This window comes from Phyllobates terribilis, unplaced genomic scaffold (assembly GCF_046119375.1).
Source record: "Phyllobates terribilis strain yellow unplaced genomic scaffold, ASM4611937v1 Scaffold_5__5_contigs__length_657084704, whole genome shotgun sequence".
Lineage (NCBI taxonomy): Eukaryota > Metazoa > Chordata > Amphibia > Anura > Dendrobatidae > Phyllobates > Phyllobates terribilis.
The window spans coordinates 244,872,743-244,894,782 of record NW_027362765.1 but is presented as its reverse complement, the minus strand read 5'-3'; the positions used below and the strand labels follow the sequence as shown (position 1 = coordinate 244,894,782).

At 46.9% G+C, this 22,040-nt stretch overlaps 1 protein-coding gene across 1 annotated transcript in view; it reads right to left on the bottom strand.

Moving 5' to 3' along the window:
• Positions 1-19,917, bottom strand: part of MFSD11 (major facilitator superfamily domain containing 11) — a 59,679-nt gene extending 39,762 nt beyond the window's left edge. Inside the window, exons 1-5 of the mRNA XM_073683974.1 lie at positions 19,760-19,917; positions 16,222-16,380; positions 4,682-4,737; positions 2,168-2,275; positions 1,927-2,006 (exon numbers count right to left, since the gene is read on the bottom strand). Coding sequence (XP_073540075.1) covers positions 1,927-2,006; positions 2,168-2,275; positions 4,682-4,737; positions 16,222-16,317 — 340 coding nt within the window. The 5' untranslated portion in view covers positions 16,318-16,380; positions 19,760-19,917. The remainder of the gene's footprint in view (positions 1-1,926; positions 2,007-2,167; positions 2,276-4,681; positions 4,738-16,221; positions 16,381-19,759) is intronic.
• Positions 19,918-22,040: the final 2,123 nt, after the last annotated feature.

Sequence of the window (22,040 nt, the reverse complement as noted above, 5' to 3'; positions counted from 1 at the left end):
TGATCATGGGAAAACCACTTTATTGCTATGGGTGGCAGAATGCACTTAAAAGTGGTTGTCCAGTTAAAGCCGATAAGTCTGCAGTCACTCCGTGTGACTGCAGACTTGTGAATCGGCCCCAGCGGGCATTTGCAGGTTTCAGTCCTGGGACAGGAGGGTATGTATGAGTTATACAGCCTCCCTCTCCATACACCCTCTAGTGGGACACGCCCACTGGCTGATTGGATCACTAGACGGGGCGCGGCCTCAACTCTATACAAGTGTATGGAGTGAGGCCACGCCCACTGTCCGGTAGTATGTATAACTCATACATATCCTCTGTTACCGGCTCTGAAACCGGCAAATCCTTGCAGCGCAAAGTGCATGTTCTGGGGGGATTCATAAGTCTGCAGTCACAGAGAGTAACTGCAGACTTATCGGCTTTGACCGGACAACCCCTTTCAAAGCACCACTCCATCAGGGTTTTTTTTATTGCAGAGCTGGAGTGGTGTCACTAATCTAAGTTCCCGGCCCCTAGTATATTTATCAGCCACTGTCTTCTTCGGTTATCGGTGTCTAACCGGTCGGTCTTCTGCAAGTTATGACCTGCCGGATATCTCCAGTGTTTGCTGGGTGGTCTAGAAGTCACAACTCAATGCAAGTCTATGGGAGCCAGAACGAGGCTCTCAAACTTGCATTGATAGCTTGTGACCGTTCCCTCCGACTTCCAGTCAGTCAGAAGCAGTGGTCCCAAGATGGCAGCACGTGACCGGAGCAGTGCCGGGAACAGCTGAAGACGGCAGCTGGTGATATTATTAGGGGCAGGGACCTTCAATAAGTAGCACCACTCCAACGCTGAAATAAATATAAAAAAATAAAAAACTGCTGGATTGATGCTTTAATGAGACCCTGTCTCTTTGGTTAGTAACACTCTTGGTGCCTCCCTCGTGCTCTCTGCGCTGCGAGCACTTAAGTGTGTACCCTCAGAAGGGCAACTAAGTGCACAGAAGCGAGAGGACTGCTACTCTGCGCAACATGCAATTTTCCCAGCAGGTGCCTGCCTTCAGAAGTACATAAGCTACCGATCAACACAGAGGGAGGCAGCAAGAATGTTAATAACCTGAGGATGCCAGTATCATTAAGTGCATACAGCTAAAACCGTGGATTTCTCAAGCTTCAGGCAATGGATTGACAATCTAAAAAGGTGCCAATGAGTTAATCTTTCATGGACTACAAGAGAATGTACATGGCTAGGGGATCAAAATACTGACAGATTCTAATGTTGTAGAACAGACCTGGGCAAAATGCGGCCACATCTGGCCCTCTGGCTGTTCCAGTCCTGCCCGCAAACCGAGACAGCCGAAGGGCTGAAACAGTGGTCAATGGGCCACACCCTGCCCTCCCATCAGCCATCCATCTGCCACCGCCCGCTGTCACAGATATCTGCCTCCTCAGGAAGCAGATATCGGTGAATACATTGGTGGAGGACAGGGCCACCAGCCCCTTCTTCCACTAATCAGCGTGTGAGACAGCAGACGCGATGACGTAATTTTATCGCGTCAGCTGTGTACTGCAGAAAGTCAGTGCACCAGAGACAGGGGAAGAGTGTCGGGGGAACGGGAGCGAGGTGAGTATGTGGTGTTTTTTTTCCATGTGTATGGGATGTTTCTAAGTACATAGCCCCCTATGTGGGGGCTCATGCTGTATAGAGTGAGGCTGTGTGGGGGCTCATGCTGTATAGAGGGAGATGTCAGGATACTTAATTGTGCTCAATATTAAGTGATAATCCAAAATAATAATTATAATTGCAATGAATATGTTAATATTAATATTGAGTATAATTAATTTCATCCTATTGGTTGGGCCTTCCACAATAGTCATGGTCTCTCATGTGGTCCCTCTGGAAAATTAAATGCCCACCTCTAGTGTAGAACATAAGTCACTCACCAGCGGCAGCAATCCCAATTAAAACAGATAAAGTATAAAATGACCAAGTGAACGGCTGGATAAACATTGCGATATATGCACTGAAATACAAAGAAAAACAACGATCATACATGAGATACAATAAGCTATAGTACGGAGCTCCTCATAGTGTGGCAATAGCAGTCTAACCCAGTGAAGGCACTCTCCCCAGACCTTCATTATAATTTCCTCATTATACAGCCCCTGCATAACCATCACTTACCTGTAAAATATTCCACTGAAGAACATGGACAGCTGAGTACCAATCAATGCGACCACAGAAGGAGCGATAAGATTGGAGGCAGAGAACACTCCATATATAATAGCCATGCTGGAAACCAGAGAAGAAAAAAAACACCTTTGTCATAAATTACTACTGTTATATTCTGAGATCTCAGGAATTGAGATAGAGAGAAATATTATATATACATAACTCAAGATCTAGAGAACATAGTCCAGCTAAATCCCTGTTGCAGGATCACTATCAGTCACTAATTCCATCGAGGAACATTATAGTCAGTCTCGCCCTAGCCCACAATAGCTGTTACCAGTCAGGACAGATGACATTCGACTGCACAGAAACATGAGATCAGTGATTAAACGGATTATAAACCCTCAGAATACCCGGTTAATATTATTGGCATGAGCAAAAATTGGTTAATGAGAGTCAACCTCCATTATTGGCTTTTGTAAACTGGCCAGCAATCACATGATGAATGGACAAAACGTTTGTTAGGTAAATGGATTTTTATGGCAGTATAAAATCATCATTATCGTCAACACATCGCGCTGTGGAATCTGGGGATGTGTTGCCTATAACATGCTGGTAAATGAGTGCCGAACAGCTTGTATATAGTCGATCACTGAAAGCACCCATATACAATAAATAGCGGTCAACGGAACGATAGTTAGGACGACAACTATCCCGACTCCTCTGCACTCAGTTTTCTGACATCTGTTTAGGAAGAGTCGGGGGACCCCATTTACAAGATTATGCTTCTGGCAGTGCCCACCAATATCACAGGGTTAGTAAGACATTAATGAGTATAATGTGAATGGGCCCTTACTGGCCTGAAATCGGCCAGTGTAAAGGGGCCACTAAACTAAGCCTCCTTTTATGGGGCATCCAATATTCATGAATGTCTGATAATATGGTAAATGTTGCCAGCACAGAACTGCAACAATGTGAGTTTCAGTTAAAAGATACCAACATAGATATTCTTCTGAAATAAAAAAGGAAACTAAAATCAGACAATATAAATCCAATAGCAGTCACTGGTGAAAGGGGACTAAAGGGTAAAGGTGCCCCTACACCTTACATAGCTGCCAGCCACATGGGGAAGAATTGCTTGGATAAAACAACTAATCCAAGTAATTCTAGGAGAATTATACCTTCAATCTACAACAATGAGCAGATAATAGTAGAAATACAATTTATAAATAGAAGTGTAGCATACAGCACTTGCTTGAATAAAAAGTGGGATACATAGACAGTACATACTATGAAGTGCCAGAGAGATCTCACACTAGGAGGGAACCAAATCAGATAGGTTATAAATAGTTTCAGAAAATTCATTGTCAATGCAACAATGAATCTCCTCATCGCATGTGGACATGAGATCTGATGAGGATATAGTAGTCAAATTTTGCCACCAACACAGAGTAGATGATCATACAATAAGTAGGTATAAGAAGAATTTCTGTTACCCGGAGCACAGGGGTGCGGCAGTGTCACCCCTTGACGCGCGTTTCGGCGGATCTTCCTCAGATGGGGTGTGTGTCTCAGAGCTGTATGCTTGAACATAGATCATCATATTAATACTCCAGACAAAACGCTTCCCAGCGTTCTTTCATTTCTTGTCTGTAACCCTTTGGCATTTTTAACTTGTTATATGTTTTATTGGATATTTTGGTAATAAAGGTTTATGTTTTCAAACAATGTGTTAACTCACAGAATCAGCTGTGATCCCATGCTGTAATGTCTGTATACTCTTTTGCTTCCTCCCCTGCCCAAGTGCTGTGGTATGATCAGACACAGCAATTACACAGTACATAGCAGGGGCACATTTATAAGATTATCTCAGCACAGGAACATTTGTTTTAAATCACATCCAATTATGTAAGTAGTTTTTATTCCAAGATCTGTGAATAAAATGAACTTTTGTTCATGGGAAAACCCCTTTAAGCGGTGATTGGTGTATGGCGCCATTCCTTTTAGGTTAGGAACGCACTGAGAGGTTTGCCGTGATGTGGTAGTGGGCTTCATACAGTCTGATTAGAATGTTAAAATCTAAGAACCTCATGGTCAGTTTTGTAGGCTCCATGTCTTTTTTTCTAGTTCTATTTTAATCTAATGTGTATTGGGGCCAGATAAAGCAGTTTTCCAGTATTTCCAGCTGATGGTCTATTTTTTAAACCTGTGGGGTGTGACACCTGGGAATGCCAAATTGAGCTGAATGCACAGGGGCGGTGGTGCAGTCTATAGCAGCGTGGCTCCACCTGGATCTATGGCCGTAGCCTGTTCACTACAATGAGCGAAGCTGCAGTGCCAGGAGCAGGCACACACATGGACGTCACTGTTGGGGGTGCTGCATGAAACATATTTCAGTATTATTTCCTCTCTTGTATAAATATACTTAACCCTCCTAATTAAGTCCATTATAACATAATTTTATTAGAAGTAGAGATAAATTGTAACATTAGAAAAAGAAAAAGTCTGTATCCATTAATTTTGTACCTTGTATATCCACTGCCATGGAAGTCTGTGTTATTCAGGCTGGCAATCACAGTTTGCTAGAGGAAGAACAGAACTCACATTATACATGATCTGCCTTTTATACTGTCCATGTTAAAAAGGAATCTGTCACCTCCTGGCACTTATCTAATATTGGCATACAGGTGATAGAAATGTTAATCTATATGCCTCATATTAGATTTTGTTGCTGTGAAATGTATTTTCATTCAGTCAGGTTTCTGATAGGCTCCTGTCCCAGGGCCTGCAAGAAATCCCCGCCTACTGTGTTAATTACAATGTTTCCCCCCTCCCCTGCATGTCACAGTGCCCTGTGACAAGCAGTTTTGGAGGCCAAATCCCACGCACTTCACTTTTTACAGAAGGTGCACTTGTACTATGTAGTAGTCATAGTACTGCAGGGATCTTGTGCGCAGGCGAGTCACTGTAACTTCCCGGCGCCTGTGTATATAGAAATTCCGTTGGTGGATAGTGGGGAGGGGGTGTTGCAGCTGCGGAGGAGCGGGACACACACAGTAGCTGGCTGCTGCAGCTACCACGTGTGCCCGCTGCTAAAGGGAAATGAATATCCCCTCTTCTCCACTCCCATGGGCATGGAAAAGAGTAAATATTCAGTCTCTTTAGCAGCGGGCACAGAGGAGCGCCGAGACGCAGCTCTTGCTGACAGTGCCCACTACTAAAGAGAATGCATATTCGCTCCTCTCCACGCACATAGTCCGGCATGGAGAGGAGTAAATATGCCGGCAGCTCACATCAGCGACAGAGCGCATGGCAGTGAAGCCCAGATGCTGACATGAGCTGCTGCAGCAGAACAGGACACAGCGCTGGAGCAGAGGGGAGGAAGGAAGGTGAGTATAAGTGTTTATTTTTTTGTGTGTGCAGTTATGGGGCCATACATACCAGGATTGGGGGATGAAGGGTGCCATGCATACCAGGATTGGGGGATGAGGGGCCATGCATACCAGGATTGGGGGGGGGATGAGGGTGCAATGCATACCAGGATGGGGAAATTTACCAGTAGCTGCTGCATTTCCCACCCTAGGCTTATACTTGAATAAGTTTTCTCAGTTTTTTTGTGGTAAAATTAGGTACCTCAGCTTATACTTGTGTATATATATGTATAATCTCTCGTATATACTCATATGCACAAAATGTCTATAATTATTAAATGTGCCCCTCACCACCACGATTCTTCTCAATAAGCACATTTTCATACAAGCATAATATGCATGTATATCTGCATCTACGGTATATGACAGGTCACTTGACAACTGGTCTAATGACCCCTGTGATGCTCTTAGTTTGGGTTATAGGACCAGTGGTTGGGTCAGGACTTGCGGCTGTAGTAAAGCGCCTGTGTTATGCTTATGTGAAATTGGCCTTGTTCTACAGTATTAAAGAGGCCATTTGACTATAGGTCAAGACGTTTTTGTAAAAGGAAGCGATTACTTAAGTCATAGGGTTTACCCACTAAATGCAACCATGACCACATACTGAAATCCAATGGGAACAGGGGACAATTTTACCATTTGAGCAGATGTCTCATGACTGGACTCCTACAGCACCACGAGCACAGTGGTTAAAGATACCGCTAACAGGAAACTTTTAAAGTGACAAATAAGAGATAAACGCATGGCTTTACTGTGGCCTCAGTCTCCACTGTGTGAATGGGAAGTAGGGTGCATTCATGAACATGGGACTGGCAGAGATAACCAAGCCGTCAGTCCTATAGAAGAAAACGAGGCACCGTTCATGTGTGAGCTGTACTGCTCCAATAAGTCATCCCCCGACACCACCACTACTGATCTCCGGTAAAGTAAGAGCACCCTACAGTTACCTTACACCTGTAAAAAAAAAGCGGAGGAAAAAATAGCAGGGGGATATTCAGCACACTAGAAGACAGGAAAGGCCAGTATTGATGAGAGGAAGGTATATTCCCAAGAGAATGGCTACATACCAATGTGAACATTATATATCATATGTTGCTGGATAGACCTGCACTTAGTACGAGGGGAATATAAATATGTACAATAAAGGTTAATATTTATTTTAATAATCCACTCAGATCAGTGATACTCTGCAACCACATTATTTTAGTCATTTATTTATTAGGGATTTCAGGTTTTTTTCAACAATGGATTTGTACAGATTATCGGTGACATTAAGGGTACACTCACATTGGCGAATAAAGCGGAAGAGTGCAATCTGATAAAAAAAAAAACAAACAGTGCACTCGGCCCAATGTTATTCAGTGAGTCCGTGCAGATCTGCGTATTTTTTTCTCACCTGTAATCGGCATGAGAAAAAAAAAAAATGCACGCCATACATCAGTACGGCATCCGATTTTTACGGATAAATTACAATTCTGTAACATAGGAAACTGTAAATGGTCCTGTACAAGATTAATAGCTGATGATTAAAAAAACGGATTGTATACAGACAGCACACAGATGACAAGTGAGAAAAAATCATCCCATTCTCCTGGATGAGAATGGGACCGAGTATTTATATGCAAGTGTGAGCGAACCCTAAAGTTGGAAGAAGTTCTGAAATGATTCTTCTTGGTATGCTTTTTTATACATATGCACAGGGGTGTGTAGACTTTTTGTAGCCACTGAATATGAATGGTGCTGAACAACCTGTTCAGCCAGAGGTGCCGCTTTTCTTCCGCCTCTGACAAGCATTTGCCCTGCACAAACAATTCCGTTTACGCACAGTAGAAGCACATTGCGATGATGTTTGGGGTGACATTTATGGCTGTTCTAACAGGAAAGGTACACTACTTTATGTATTTCTTATCTCAAAATGCCAAATCCTTCTTTCCTTGAACATCACCTGTAAGGGTAAGGTCAGGAGGCCCCATACACATAGGATGGTCCGCCCGTCCAGCTATAAATATATAACGGAATAGAATATATTTAGGTTTCTCTGAATCTCTGCTTGAAGTGATGGGAAATACACCCGGTAGTGGATAAAAACCGGTCCTACTCCTATTAAGCTTCACAACTCCTTACAGCACAGACCTTTCCATACCATGAAAGCAAGTAGAGATCTTAACCCGTTAGTGACCAAGTCAAATTTTTCAAATCTGACATGTGTCACTTTATGTGGAAATAGCTGTGGATTGGAATCGTATCCCAGTGGCTGAGATTAGTTTTTTTATGACATTTTATTTTATGGTAGTGCGAAATTTAAGTCAATATGTTTTGTCCATATTTATGAAAATATCAAAGAAATAAAAAAATTAAAAAAAAATGCAATTTTCAAACTTTGAATGTTTATACCGTTAATCTGGATGGTCAAAGCACACAAAATACTTAAAGGGGTTGTCCGGCCATAGGGTACAGTCTGCAGTCACATAGTGGTAGTCATGCACTGTAAGGATTCTCCGGAGTCGGAACTGGTGGATGCATGACCACAAGTATGTGACTTGCATTGCATACATGCTGTCATGTGTCGACTAGACATGCACAGCTTCACTCAATGCAAGTGTATTGAGCGAGGCCTGCCACGTCTAGTCAGAATGTGGAAAGGAGTATGCAAATTGCATACTTGAATTTACATGACTACCCACTCCAAGCGCCAGAGAATCCTCACAGAGCGCAGTGCACACTGTGAGGATTAACAAGTCTGCAGTCAGATAGGTTACAAGTCTGCAGTCACTCTAAGGGCAGACAACCCCTTTAAACGTAATAGTCAAATGCCCTTTTATTTTGTTAGGATGTTAGAAGGTTGAAACATTTAGCAGCAATTTTTCATTTACTTCAAGGAAACATACAAATCATATTTTTAGGGATGTGTTCATTTTTAAAGTAACTCTAGGGAACAAATATATTGGAGAACACCCAAAAGTGATACCATTTTGAAAACAGCACCACTTGATAAATTAATAACTGGTTTCACGTAGTTTGTTAAGCTCCTGAAGGGTTTTCAGGAATAAAAAATATACAACCCCTGGCAAAAATTATGGAATCACCGGGCTCAGAGGATGTTCATTCAGTTGTTTAATGTTGAAAAAAAGCAGATCACAGACATGGCACAAAACTAAAGTCATTTCAAATGGCAACTTTAGGGCTTTAAGAAACAATAAAAGAAATTAAGATAAAAAATGTGGTACTCCGTAAGGATAATTTTTTCAGACCAAGCAGAGGGAAAAAAAATTATGGAATCACTCAATTCTGAGGAAAAAATTATGGAATCATGAAAAACAAACACACAAAAGAGTACTCCAATACATCACTAGTATTTTGTTGCACCACCTCTGCCTTTAATAACAGCTTGCAGTCTCTGAGGCATGGACTTAATGAGTGACAAACAGTACTCTTCATCAATCTGGCTCCAACTTTCTCTGATTGCTGTTGCCAGATCAGCTTTGCAGGTTGCAGCCTTGTCATGGACCATTTTCTTCAACTTCCACCAAAGATTTTCAATTGGATTGAGATCCGGACTATTTGCAGGCCATGACATTGACCTTATGTGTCTTCTTTCAAGGAATGTTTTCACAGTTTTTGCTCTATGGCAGGATGCATTATCATCTTGAAAAATTATGTCATCATCCCCAAACATCCTTTCAATTGATGGGATAAGAAAACTGTCCAAAATATCAATGTAAACTTGGGCATTTATTGAAGATGTAATGACAGCCATCTCCCCAGTGCCTTTACCTGACATGCAGCCCCATATCATCAATGACTGTGGAAATGTTCATGTTCTCTTCATGCAGTCATCTTTATAAATCTCATTGGAACGGCACCAAACAAAAGTTCCAGCATCATCACCTTGCCCAATGCAGATTCGCGATTCATCACTGAATATGACTTTCATCCAGTCATCCACAGTCCACGATTGCTTTTCCTTAGCCCATTGTAACCTTGTTTTTAACTGTTTAGGTGTTAATGATAGCTTATGTTTAGCTTTTCTGTATGTAAATCCCATTTCCTTTAGGCGGTTTCTTACAGTTTGGTCACAGACATTGAATCCAGTTTCCTCCCATTCGTTCCTCATTTGTTTTGTTGTGCATTTCCTGTTTTGGAGACATATTGCTCTAAGTTTCCAGTCTTGACGCTTTGATGTCTACCTTGGTCTACCAGTATGTTTGCTTTTAACAACCTTCCCATGTTGTTTCTATTTGGTCCAGATTTTAGACACAGCTGACTGAACAACCAACATCTTTTGCAACATTGCGTGATGATTTACCTTCTTTTAAGAGTTTGATAATCCTCTCCTTGGTTTCAATTGGCATCTCTCGTGTTGGAGCCATGATTCATGTCCACTTGGTACAACAGCTCTCCAAGGTGTGATCACTCCTTTTTAGATGCAGACTAATGAGCAGATCTAATTTGATGCAGGTGTTAGTTTTGGAAATGAAAATTTACAGAGTGATTACATAATTTTTCCCTCAGAATTCAGTGATTCCATAATTTTTTCCCTATGCTTGGTCTGAAAAAAATTACCCTTACTGAGTACCACATTTTTATCTTGATTTCTTTTAGTGTTTCTTAAAGCCCTAAAGTTGCCATTTGAAATTACTTTAGTTTTGTGCCATGTCTGTTATCTGCTTTTTTTTTATCAACATTAAACAACTGAATGAACATCCTCCGAGCCCGGTGATTCCATAATTTTTGCCAGGGGTTGTATATTTTTACCACTAAAATATTGTTGACAGCTGAACAGGCCAGTATGGATGGCAGACTCTGGCCATCACTTGGCCTGGGATTGCCAAAGAAACCATCGGGACCTCACAATCACAATGTCGGGGGTTATAGAGGGAGCCTTCATGCTCTGTTAACCATCTAGATGTCGCAGTTACTATTGACAGCACAGCATCTTGGGGGTTAAACGGCCATGCTCGGTGCCAACACCTGACTGATCAGCAGACATTCTGCTGCAGTGTACAGCTGACAGCTGCTGCATTCTCACCCATCAGGGGATGCTATTCTCTTATATCGCCAATCCGTAAAAAGATGCATTAGTGGTTATGTTATGCACACGCCCGGGCTAAGCGGCGTGTGCGTGTGATTGGTAGTGATTCCACTGGACCGTGCCGGAGAGTGAATGCCTGGAGGGGCGTGACTAAGTATTCACCCGATCCGACCAGGGTCGCACGACGGCATACGACGCCAGTGCACCAAGGAGGAACCGAGCAGAGGGACCAGGTGCTACTCCAGGACAGACCCCGGACACGGCTGTTGACCCACACAGGGGAATACAGGAACAGGCTGGTAGGCTGGCACACAGACTGGTGGGTATAGGCAGGCACGACTGGTATGCAGGCAGGCGGGTATGCAGGCAGGGGGGTAAAGGCAAGCACAGCTAGAGTGCAGACAGGGAGGCACTAGCAGGTAGGAACACAGGCGGGATAGGGCCCAGTACACACTGGGACTCAGGAACATTACAGGCAGAGGGGTACAGGCAGGGCAGGACAGGACTGCCGGAGCAGCGGGCAGAAGCAGGGCAGGACAGGACTGCCGGAGCAGCGGGCAGAAGCAGGGCAGGACAGGACTGCCGGAGCAGCGGGCAGAAGCAGGGCAGGACAGGACTGCCGGAGCAGCGGGCAGAAGCAGGGCAGGACAGGACTCTGTTCACACGGAACAGACAGGAAGGGAAAGACAGAGCCAGATACTCACACAGTACTTGCAGAGACAACAAGCAGGAGTTAGGTACGAGTTCAGACTCTGCAGAAAAAGGAAGGGAATGGACATAGAGGCAAAACAGGTAAAGGATAGGAGAGAGTTCAGACTGGAACTGAGTGTACGGAGGAGACCGACACTGCAGCGGGATACAGGAGCGGGTCTGGGAATACTGCCCCCAGAGAGGCGGAACGAACAGGCAAGGAGCGTGTTCAGACAGGACAGACAAGATACAGGAGCGGGTCTAGGTAATCGGCTCCTAGAAGGCGGGAGGAACAGGCTAGGAGCGTGTTCAGACAGGACAGACAAGATACACAGAAAGGACTCAGTTCAGACACGGGAACTAATACCGCAAAGCAGGAGACATACAGGACTTAGTTCAGACACGGGAACTAATACCGCAAAGCAGGAGACATACAGGACTTAGTTCAGACACGGGAACTAATACCGCAAAGCAGGAGACATACAGGACACAGTTCAGACACGGGAACTAATACCGCAAAGCAGGAGACATACAGGACACAGTTCAGACACGGGAGCTGATACCACAAAGCAGGAGAAATACAGGACTCAGTTCAGACACGGGAACTGATACAAAAAGCAGGAGACATACAGGACTCAGTTCAGACACGGGAACTGATACAAAAAGCAGGAGACATACAGGACTCAGTTCAGACACGGGAACGGATACAAAAAGCAGGAGACATACAGGACTTAGTTCAGACAGGCCTGGAAATACAGCCTCCAGGAAAGGCAGACAAGGAAACAAAGACGGGACCTGGCACCTTCAGAGTGCAAGCACACACTGAAGGAAAACACTATGCTCAGGCCGGGATAGAAGGGAGCTGCTGAGCTATATACCAAGTGTCAGACAGCAATAGGCTGAGGACGCACAAGGGGTGTGACCCACAGCAGGTACAAAAAGCAGGAAGTGATCGGGCGCCGCCCTTAAGCAGCAGAGACAGACACAAACAGACAGCATGGAGGGAAGCCAGAGAGACATTCTGGACAGGAGATCAAGTGCGCGCTCCTGCACAGTGGGAGATGGACCACTATGCAAGGACGCCGCCAGGTATGTTACAGTACCTCCCCCCTTACGCCCCCTCTTCTTCAGGCCTGCCAGAATCTTCCGCAGGGAATTCGAGGACCAGTCGTTCACTGGGTTGGAGGGGGACAGAGACTTGAGGGTAATCTCTGCTTCGAGGTACATCTTGTCAAGCTCACAGGAAAAAATAGACGGGTTATCAGGTACATAATGAGGAAAAGTCACTGTCTCTTTGTTATCTGGTGGTACCCCGGAGGATTCAGGAAACAACTGGAGGTCCTCCGCCGGGTCAGAAGAGTGCAGAGGCTCAGAGAAAACAACTGCTTCAGAGTACACTAGGTCGGACTCACTGGAGGAAGCAGGCGAGGTATCGGGTACCGAGTATAGGAAAGTCTCTGTCCATTCACCACCAGGTGGCACCCCGAAGGGTTCTGAACACAACTGGAGGTCCTCCGCCTGGTCGGAGGGGTGTAGAGACTCGGGAGTAACCTCTGCTTCGGAGTACACTAGGTTGGACTCACTGGAGGAAGCAGGCAAGGTATCGGGTACCGAGTATAGGAAAGTCTCTGTCCATTCACCGCCAGGTGGCACCCCGAAGGGTTCTGGAGACAGCTGGCGGTCCTCCGCCTGGTCAGAGGGGTGTAGAGACTCAGGAGTAACCTCTGCTTCGGAGTATACTAAGTTGGACTCACTGGACGAAGCGAGCGAGGTATCAGGTACAGAGTATAGGAGAGTCTCTGTCCTTTCGCTACCAGGTAGCACCCCGAAGGGTTCAGGAGACAACTGGAGATCCTCCGCCTGGTCGGAGGGGTGTAGAGATTCGGAGGTAACTACCACTTTGGGGTACCCATTGTCAGGCTCACAGGACGAAGCGGACAAAGTATTGAGTACCGGGTGTAGAGAAGTCTCTCTCCATTTGTCATCGAGTGGTATCCCGGAGGATTCAGGAGGCAACAGGGGATCCTCCGCCAGGTAGTAGAGGTGCACAGACTCAGAGGTAACCACAGCTTTGGAGCATCCTTGGACATGCACACCGGTTAAAGAGAGAGAAGCATCTGATGCCGGGTGCAGGAAGTTCTCCTGTGTGGAGTCTGGATGGGCAGAAGTCTCTTCGGGCAGGAGAACTGGTGCACTACCCACGCACATTACCCATTGGGGTTTCTCCGGGATACAGGGAGGTGAAGCTTCAGTAGGGACTTCAAGGTTGGGGTCAGGAGGTCTCAGGGAGGACAGACCCTGGCGTGACGGCTTGCCTCTAAGTCTAGCACGTCTGGACTGCCTCTTGAGGTTGAGAGAAGTATTCCGGAAAGCGTAGTCACCCTGTGAGGATTCTGGGTGGGCAGTAGTCTCATGGGGCTGGAGGACTATTGCGCTACCCACACACATTACCCATCGGGGCTGCTCCGGGATATTGGGAGGTGAAGCTTCAGCAGGAGCCTCCGGGTTAGGATCATCGAAGACCATTAGAAAGGCCACCAGGAAGGCCATTAGGTCCCGGAGGATCGGATCCTGTGTTTCATATAGGGGGTTGATCCATTCCAAGGCATCACCCGCCAGGTAAGACATAATAAAGGCCACTTTAGCCCAATCGGAAGGAAAATAGAGAGGGTAGGCCTTAAAGTGTAGCATGCATTGCTCCACAAATGCACGACACTGTCTTGGATCCCCATAGTAACGTGGCGGATCCGCAGGAACGAGAGCTGATAGATCCATCTGGACGGTGCGTAATTTCGCCTGGAACTCAGCTAAGAGGAAAAAAATTTATTTATTTATTTTAATGCATATATTCGCTGGAAAACTTCTCAGAGGGCGAAGGCCGTGGGGCTCAACGGGAACCATGGCCTGAGCATGCTGTTATGCACACGCCCGGGCTAAGCGGCGTGTGCGTGTGATTGGTAGTGATTCCACTGGACCGTGCCGGAGAGTGAATGCCTGGAGGGGCGTGACTAAGTATTCACCCGATCCGACCAGGGTCGCACGACGGCATACGACGCCAGTGCACCAAGGAGGAACCGAGCAGAGGGACCAGGTGCTACTCCAGGACAGACCCCGGACACGGCTGTTGACCCACACAGGGGAATACAGGAACAGGCTGGTAGGCTGGCACACAGACTGGTGGGTATAGGCAGGCACGACTGGTATGCAGGCAGGCGGGTATGCAGGCAGGCGGGTATGCAGGCAGGGGGGTAAAGGCAAGCACAGCTAGAGTGCAGACAGGGAGGCACTAGCAGGTAGGAACACAGGCGGGATAGGGCCCAGTACACACTGGGACTCAGGAACATTACAGGCAGAGGGGTACAGGCAGGGCAGGACAGGACTGCCGGAGCAGCGGGCAGAAGCAGGGCAGGACAGGACTGCCGGAGCAGCGGGCAGAAGCAGGGCAGGACAGGACTGCCGGAGCAGCGGGCAGAAGCAGGGCAGGACAGGACTGCCGGAGCAGCGGGCAGAAGCAGGGCAGGACAGGACTCTGTTCACACGGAACAGACAGGAAGGGAAAGACAGAGCCAGATACTCACACAGTACTTGCAGAGACAACAAGCAGGAGTTAGGTACGAGTTCAGACTCTGCAGAAAAAGGAAGGGAATGGACATAGAGGCAAAACAGGTAAAGGATAGGAGAGAGTTCAGACTGGAACTGAGTGTACGGAGGAGACCGACACTGCAGCGGGATACAGGAGCGGGTCTGGGAATACTGCCCCCAGAGAGGCGGAACGAACAGGCAAGGAGCGTGTTCAGACAGGACAGACAAGATACAGGAGCGGGTCTAGGTAATCGGCTCCTAGAAGGCGGGAGGAACAGGCTAGGAGCGTGTTCAGACAGGACAGACAAGATACACAGAAAGGACTCAGTTCAGACACGGGAACTAATACCGCAAAGCAGGAGACATACAGGACTTAGTTCAGACACGGGAACTAATACCGCAAAGCAGGAGACATACAGGACTTAGTTCAGACACGGGAACTAATACCGCAAAGCAGGAGACATACAGGACACAGTTCAGACACGGGAGCTGATACCACAAAGCAGGAGAAATACAGGACTCAGTTCAGACACGGGAACTGATACAAAAAGCAGGAGACATACAGGACTCAGTTCAGACACGGGAACTGATACAAAAAGCAGGAGACATACAGGACTCAGTTCAGACACGGGAACGGATACAAAAAGCAGGAGACATACAGGACTTAGTTCAGACAGGCCTGGAAATACAGCCTCCAGGAAAGGCAGACAAGGAAACAAAGACGGGACCTGGCACCTTCAGAGTGCAAGCACACACTGAAGGAAAACACTATGCTCAGGCCGGGATAGAAGGGAGCTGCTGAGCTATATACCAAGTGTCAGACAGCAATAGGCTGAGGACGCACAAGGGGTGTGACCCACAGCAGGTACAAAGAGCAGGAAGTGATCGGGCGCCGCCCTTAAGCAGCAGAGACAGACACAAACAGACAGCATGGAGGGAAGCCAGAGAGACATTCTGGACAGGAGATCAAGTGCGCGCTCCTGCACAGTGGGAGATGGACCACTATGCAAGGACGCCGCCAGGTATGTTACAGGTTATATGGGGTAATAAAAAAAACATCAGAGCTGATATACAGAGTTAATGCCTGAGCTGTATGAAGCTTCATTTACCGGAACTAGAAACTCCCCCGAAACAATTTTTTGCCTATTATGTTGTCTGTGAAAACATTTGGCTTTGTAGATAACTAGTAAAGAGCAGCCATTGTATTCAGGGAGACGGTGACAAATAGGGTCTTTGTGACTACAGTGTGGGGAGAGGGGGTGGATGGCCATCTTTCCAATCATTAGACATACTCCAGTCTGCAAATTATCAGTCAGTAGCGGGACACTTACCGCTACGTTGCCACATGTCTGGAACGCCGTGAACATAAACATAAAAGCAATGCCCAGGATGAAGATGTTCAACAGTTTCTTCTGTTCCGGAGTCATTTTTCCCAAGATTTATCAGAATGAGGGAATGAATAAAACTGGATGAAATCTTCCGGCCAGCAGCTGGAGAAAGAAGCAGAGAATTGGAGTATTCTACAATTACACACACATTACATGGATTAATATTGGTCTATGTGCTGCAGCAATGATTACCCTAACGTGCAGCCTAGGATCTGTTACCAGCCAATATATTCGGCGCCCCAGGTCCGGCCAAAAATACCCAGGTGCCACCACTGGTTTGTGCTGTTTCGCTACAGTCTGGACTTCAAGCACCCAACTGTATAACAGATGTGAGTGGTATGTATACGCAATTCAGAGCTTATAGCCGGCTATCAAAGAGGTTAACTTTAACCCATAGGCTTACTGATGTGTAAAAAAAACAAACAAACAAAAAAAAAAAACACACACAAAGCCATACTTGTGTCCCACCATGTGTCTCTGCTGAATGACGGCAGCGGTGATGTCACATCAACAGTGGCACCGCCAATCTCCGATCTCAGTCAATGTAGTTAACAACCAACAAAGACCATGGCAGCGACACAGAGCTGGACCTGAGGAGGGTGACCGCAACCTAGTTTTTTTTTTTTTTACCCTATTTAAAACAAATTGGGCCTACAAGCTAAAATTAGTTGAAAGGGTTAACCTTACAAAGTCCATGCACTTGCCAACTAAAATGTATGAAGCCTTAAAGGGGTATTCTCAAGTTTTGAAGTTATCCCCTATCCACTGAATGGGGGTTAGCTTACCAGTCGATGGGGGGTCTGACTGCTGGGACACCCAGTGATACTGAGATATGGGGCTCTGAGGAGATCATCCACTACATTCATTCTTAATTGTACTGCTGGAGCACAGTGCTCAAGCTGGCCCCTGGTACTCCCATAAGAATGATCGACATAGGAATCTTCAGAACCTTGGTTCTTGGGAAGGGTCAGAGTCCCAGTGGTCAGAACGTCAGCGATTGGAAAGTTAGCATAGCACATTAGATGAGACCATGGCAAAGTACGGCCCAAATGAGTGCTCTTTAACTATTCTGTTGCGGCACGCAGATTGGAACAGCCAAAGGGCTGGATACAGTGGTGCCATGAACCACACAGCTGCCCCTCATCCGGCATCTCACTTTCACCAGTATCTACATCCTCAGGACACAGATACCTGTGAATACAATGATGGAGCAGAAAGCCTCTGACTCCCTGTTCCATCATTGAGCCTGTGCCACTAAGTCTCAGCTGCCAGAGCACAATGACATCACCATATCTTGCATGCTGGGCAGAGATTCAGTACACAGCGTACAGTGCTGCACATCATTGGGAACGAGGTGATGTTAGCTTTTCAGTCGGTACTTTTCTGGAGGGGCTGCGCGGGCATCACGCAGCGCGTAGAGTTGTTGATCAAAGTACATCTATACATATATTAAATATACTTAAATCATATGCTCCTGTTATTCAGCTTTATCAACTTAACAAAAGCAGTAAATTATATAGTGTTGATTAGCTGCTACAGGTAAAAATACAGGTCACAATAAGTACTATTATAACATGTATTCGCAGTAATTGCTGCTCAACACACTTAATTCTGCTCAATATTAACTCAAAAATATAAAGAAAAATAATTACTATAATAGTAATAATAATAATAATAAGCAGAATGAAGTTCGGCTGGTTGGTTCTGTCCTCGACAACAATCAGGGTCTATCATGTAATCCTTTGGAAAAAGGAATTGCCAATCCCTGCATTAGAAGTCATCTCACTGTCCACTGTGTAAGGGGGCCTCTAAACTGTCTCCTAAGGTGTCAGGGGAGAAAAGGACCCAGCCCTATGAATTTCAATGGCCGCTTCTGTTGTTCATCCTGGACATCATAAGAGGCTGTGAGAGGAGTCTATGGGGAGCTTGCGGACAGCTGTAATGTCTGTGGGGGCAGTTACAGTCAGGCTATGTGCCCACGATGCAGAAATGTTCAGGATTTTTTCCTAAGCGTTTCTGCATCTCCCTGGCAGAAAAATCGTATGCGGCTTGTACATGCGTTTTTCCTGCCAGCGACAAGCGGACGTGAAGCGTTCTTCACAGGCATTTCCGCATGCGGGTGTCAAGCGCTTTCCAAGCGATTTTAGCATCACTTGGAAAGTGCTTGTCAACTTGGTCACAATATATAAATCCAAATCCATGCAACCGGCATGGATTTATATAGTGTGACCGTAAAGAATGGTTAAAAATAAAAAAATAAATATATACTTACCTTCCGATGGCCCCTGGTGTATTGCTTCGCTCCGTCCCGGCTGCCGGCACATCACGGTACACTACACTGAAGGACATGCCGTCACATGACTGTGATGTCAGCGCAGGTCCTTCAGTCCACCGCGATCTGCCGGCAAGCACAGAGAAGGAGTCAGAAGGTGAGTATATTATTTTTTTTTTTCTTTACAGGTTCTATAGTACCTGAGTCTGGATGAGACTCTCCTGTCCTCCACACCTGGGTACCATCCGCACATTGAAACGTTTGGATTAAGCATGTACAGATGCAGTGATGCGGAATCCAAGCGTTCCAATGCAAGTCAATGGCGGCGATTACACTGCGTGTCCGCAAAATTAATGGACATGCTGCGGATTTTTGAGCGCAGCATGGGCATTGACATTGTGGCTTGTCATTGGGGACCATGGGGGGACGGATTACTAAGCATTTCCCAAGCGTTTATGCTGCGGAAACTCCGCAGCATAAACGCTTGGAAAACGCATAGTGGGCACACAGCCTCATACCTTTTTAGACCCCCATACACCTTATATACCGTATTTGCTGGCAGCCATACACCGAAATGGTTGCTCTGCCAAGCGCTCCTGTGCTTTCTATGAGAAAGCCGCTGCCAATCAGGTCTGGTGGTGGCTTATCCCACAGAGAACACAAGGATTGGAAGTCCGAAATTGGCCATAGCAGATCCTTATCTCCCCGATAATCATCTGGCGGCAGGCCCCATACACATTGGATCCTACTGATGACTTTAGTCTGATGTGTATGGGGCCGTTACACAACGCGGTTGCCTTTTATCTCACACAGACAATATAATCAGCATTATCTCAATTGCCCTTTGTTCTCCAAATTCAAAGATCAAAGGAGGGCTTGGCAGCCCCATGTACGTAGCATAGGACTGTCAGCAGAACCGGAGGGCTTAGTGCGACCACTGATGCAGGCTCCTATACTGACAAAATGATAAATAAGCGGGTGATTACTTATGTATGGACAGAACATAACCCCCATCCCCAAATCAGAGACCCTGCTTGTAAATTACAGCAAATCTGACAACCACAGAAAAACAGCAATAGTGAAAACTCTGCAGAGGCTGTAGAACTACAACTCCCATCGTGCGTGCACAATCCCGGGGCGGGGAATGCATGCTGCAGAGGCACACACCGGCTGCAGGGCACGGCACTGTGCGACCCCGGCAGCTCTTACCTTGCTGACATCAGTGGGAGAAGTTTGCCGGGCAGCTGACAAGGAACCAGAACCGGTCACCTGACCTATGCAGTCAGCAGCTGTTTCCACACTACTCACAGGAGTCAGCTGACTGAGGCGGGGACGCGCTGTGCATGCTGGGAAATGCAGCACAATGGTGGTCAGGCAGCTCCCTGCACCAGTGCGGCCTGTATATCACCAGGCGAACAGCATAGTACAGTTGTGTCTGGCTATCAGAGGGTCACCCCTGTACACACCAGTGCCTGCTGCATGCAGCAAAGGAGCAGCCACTGGCATTACAGGAAGTGCGCATTGTACTACACTTCCCAGCATCCTCTGCAAGACACGATTAACTCATTCATCTCTAGAGCTTCATCAGGTGTGTAGTAATCAGGGCTGTGGAGTCGGTAAGCCAAACCTGCGACTCCCGACTCCGACTCCCACATATATTGCTTATATTTAAGTGAAAAATGTATCGTAGTACAATGTGAACATCAGACATTTAATCATTTTTATGATACAATAATCAAGATATTTAGATAGAACATAATATATATTTATTGGAATACAACTTTAGAACACAAAAAACTGTAATAAATTGTAAATATGTAATACACTATGTAATAGTGATTACATATATATATATATATATATATATATATATATATATATATATATATATACATATATATACAGTACAGACCAAAAGTTTGGACACACCTTCTCATTTAAAGATTTTTCTGTATTTTCATGACTTTGACAATTGTACATTCACAATGAAGGCATCAAAACAATTGTAGCATCGGTGTCTCTGCCCCCTGCCAGGCAGAGACGCCGTCCCTCTCACCGCTGCGCTCCCCGCCCGGCGTCCTCCAGCGCTCCTCTTCCTGCTGCCGGTGCACGCAGCTCCCCGGGCACTGTGCTTAGGGCGCGCGCACGCTCCTTCCCTCTTAAAGGGGCCACACGCGCCATCCTAAGGAGTCCCCGGCCAATAGCCGAGGGTCCTCCCATATATAAGGCACCTCCTCCAAAATGGAGGTGCCCGAGCAATAGTTGTTGCACAGTGTTACTTGCCTCTGCTTCAGCCCTCAGGTCCCGCTGCTAGCCTGACTACTAGTCCTGCCTGCCTGTTACCTGCCCGTTTCCCTGGAAGCACCTGCCTGTTACCTGTCTGTCACTTGCCGTGACCACCGGCCAGCCTACCTGGAGGCTCCTGCAGTCACTTGCCGTGACCACCTGACAGCCTACCTAGAGGATCCTGCCGTCACTTGCCGTGACCACCTGCCAGCTTACCTGGGGGCTCCTGCCGTCACTTGCCGTGACCACCTGACAGCCTACCTAGAGGCTCCTGCCGTCACTTGCCGTGACCATCTGTCAGCCTACCCGGAGGCTCCTGCCCGTCACTTGCCGTGACCACCTGACAACCTACCTAGAGGCTCCCGTCTGTCGCCTGCCATGTCTGCCAGTTCATCCACCAGGACCACTCGTCAGCCTGCCTGCTGTGCCCATCTGCTATACCGGTCAGTCCCAGTCATCTGACCCATGGGAGTCACCTGCTCTCTTACAAGGTCGTCCCCAGAGTAGCACCTGGTCCCTCGGCTCGGTCCCTCCCAGGTCACAGAGTCGTAAGCTGCCGTACGACCTGGGTCGGTCCGAGTTGATACTTAGTTACGCCCCTCTGGGTCCCTCCTTGCACCGCAGCACAGAGGTTCCACCTCCCTTACCCATAACAGTTTGCTCGGGCCATGGAACCCGGTGGCCCCCAGGCCCCTTCGTTTGCTGACCTGTACCAGGAGGTTTCTCGTCAGAGATCCCAACAGGAAACCATCCTGACCTACCTGCAGTCTGTCAACACTCGCCTGGACACTCTGTCTGTACCACCTGTGTCCGCCCCAAGTCGAGCAACATCCGCTCTGGCAGCGCTGCTGCCCACCAATACCACGGCATCCAACCCAGGCCCCCGGCTTTCTGCACCTCCTCGTTTTGGAGGCGACCCCGCTCTAGCTCGGGGTTTCATAAACCAGTGCACCCTGCACTTTGAACTTTTGCATATCAGTTTCCCTCCGACCGGGCCAAGGTGGCGTTTATCATGTCTCACCTCACTGGAGAAGCACTGGCATGGCTAAATCCCCTGTGGGAGAGAGGGGATCCCCTGGTGTCCGATCTATCGTCTTTCCTCGTTGCTTTCCGGAAAGTCTTCGATGAACCAGGACGTAAATCCTCTACTGCCTGCTCCCTGCTTTGTATCCGCCAAGAGAGTCTCACCGTCGGCCAATATGCC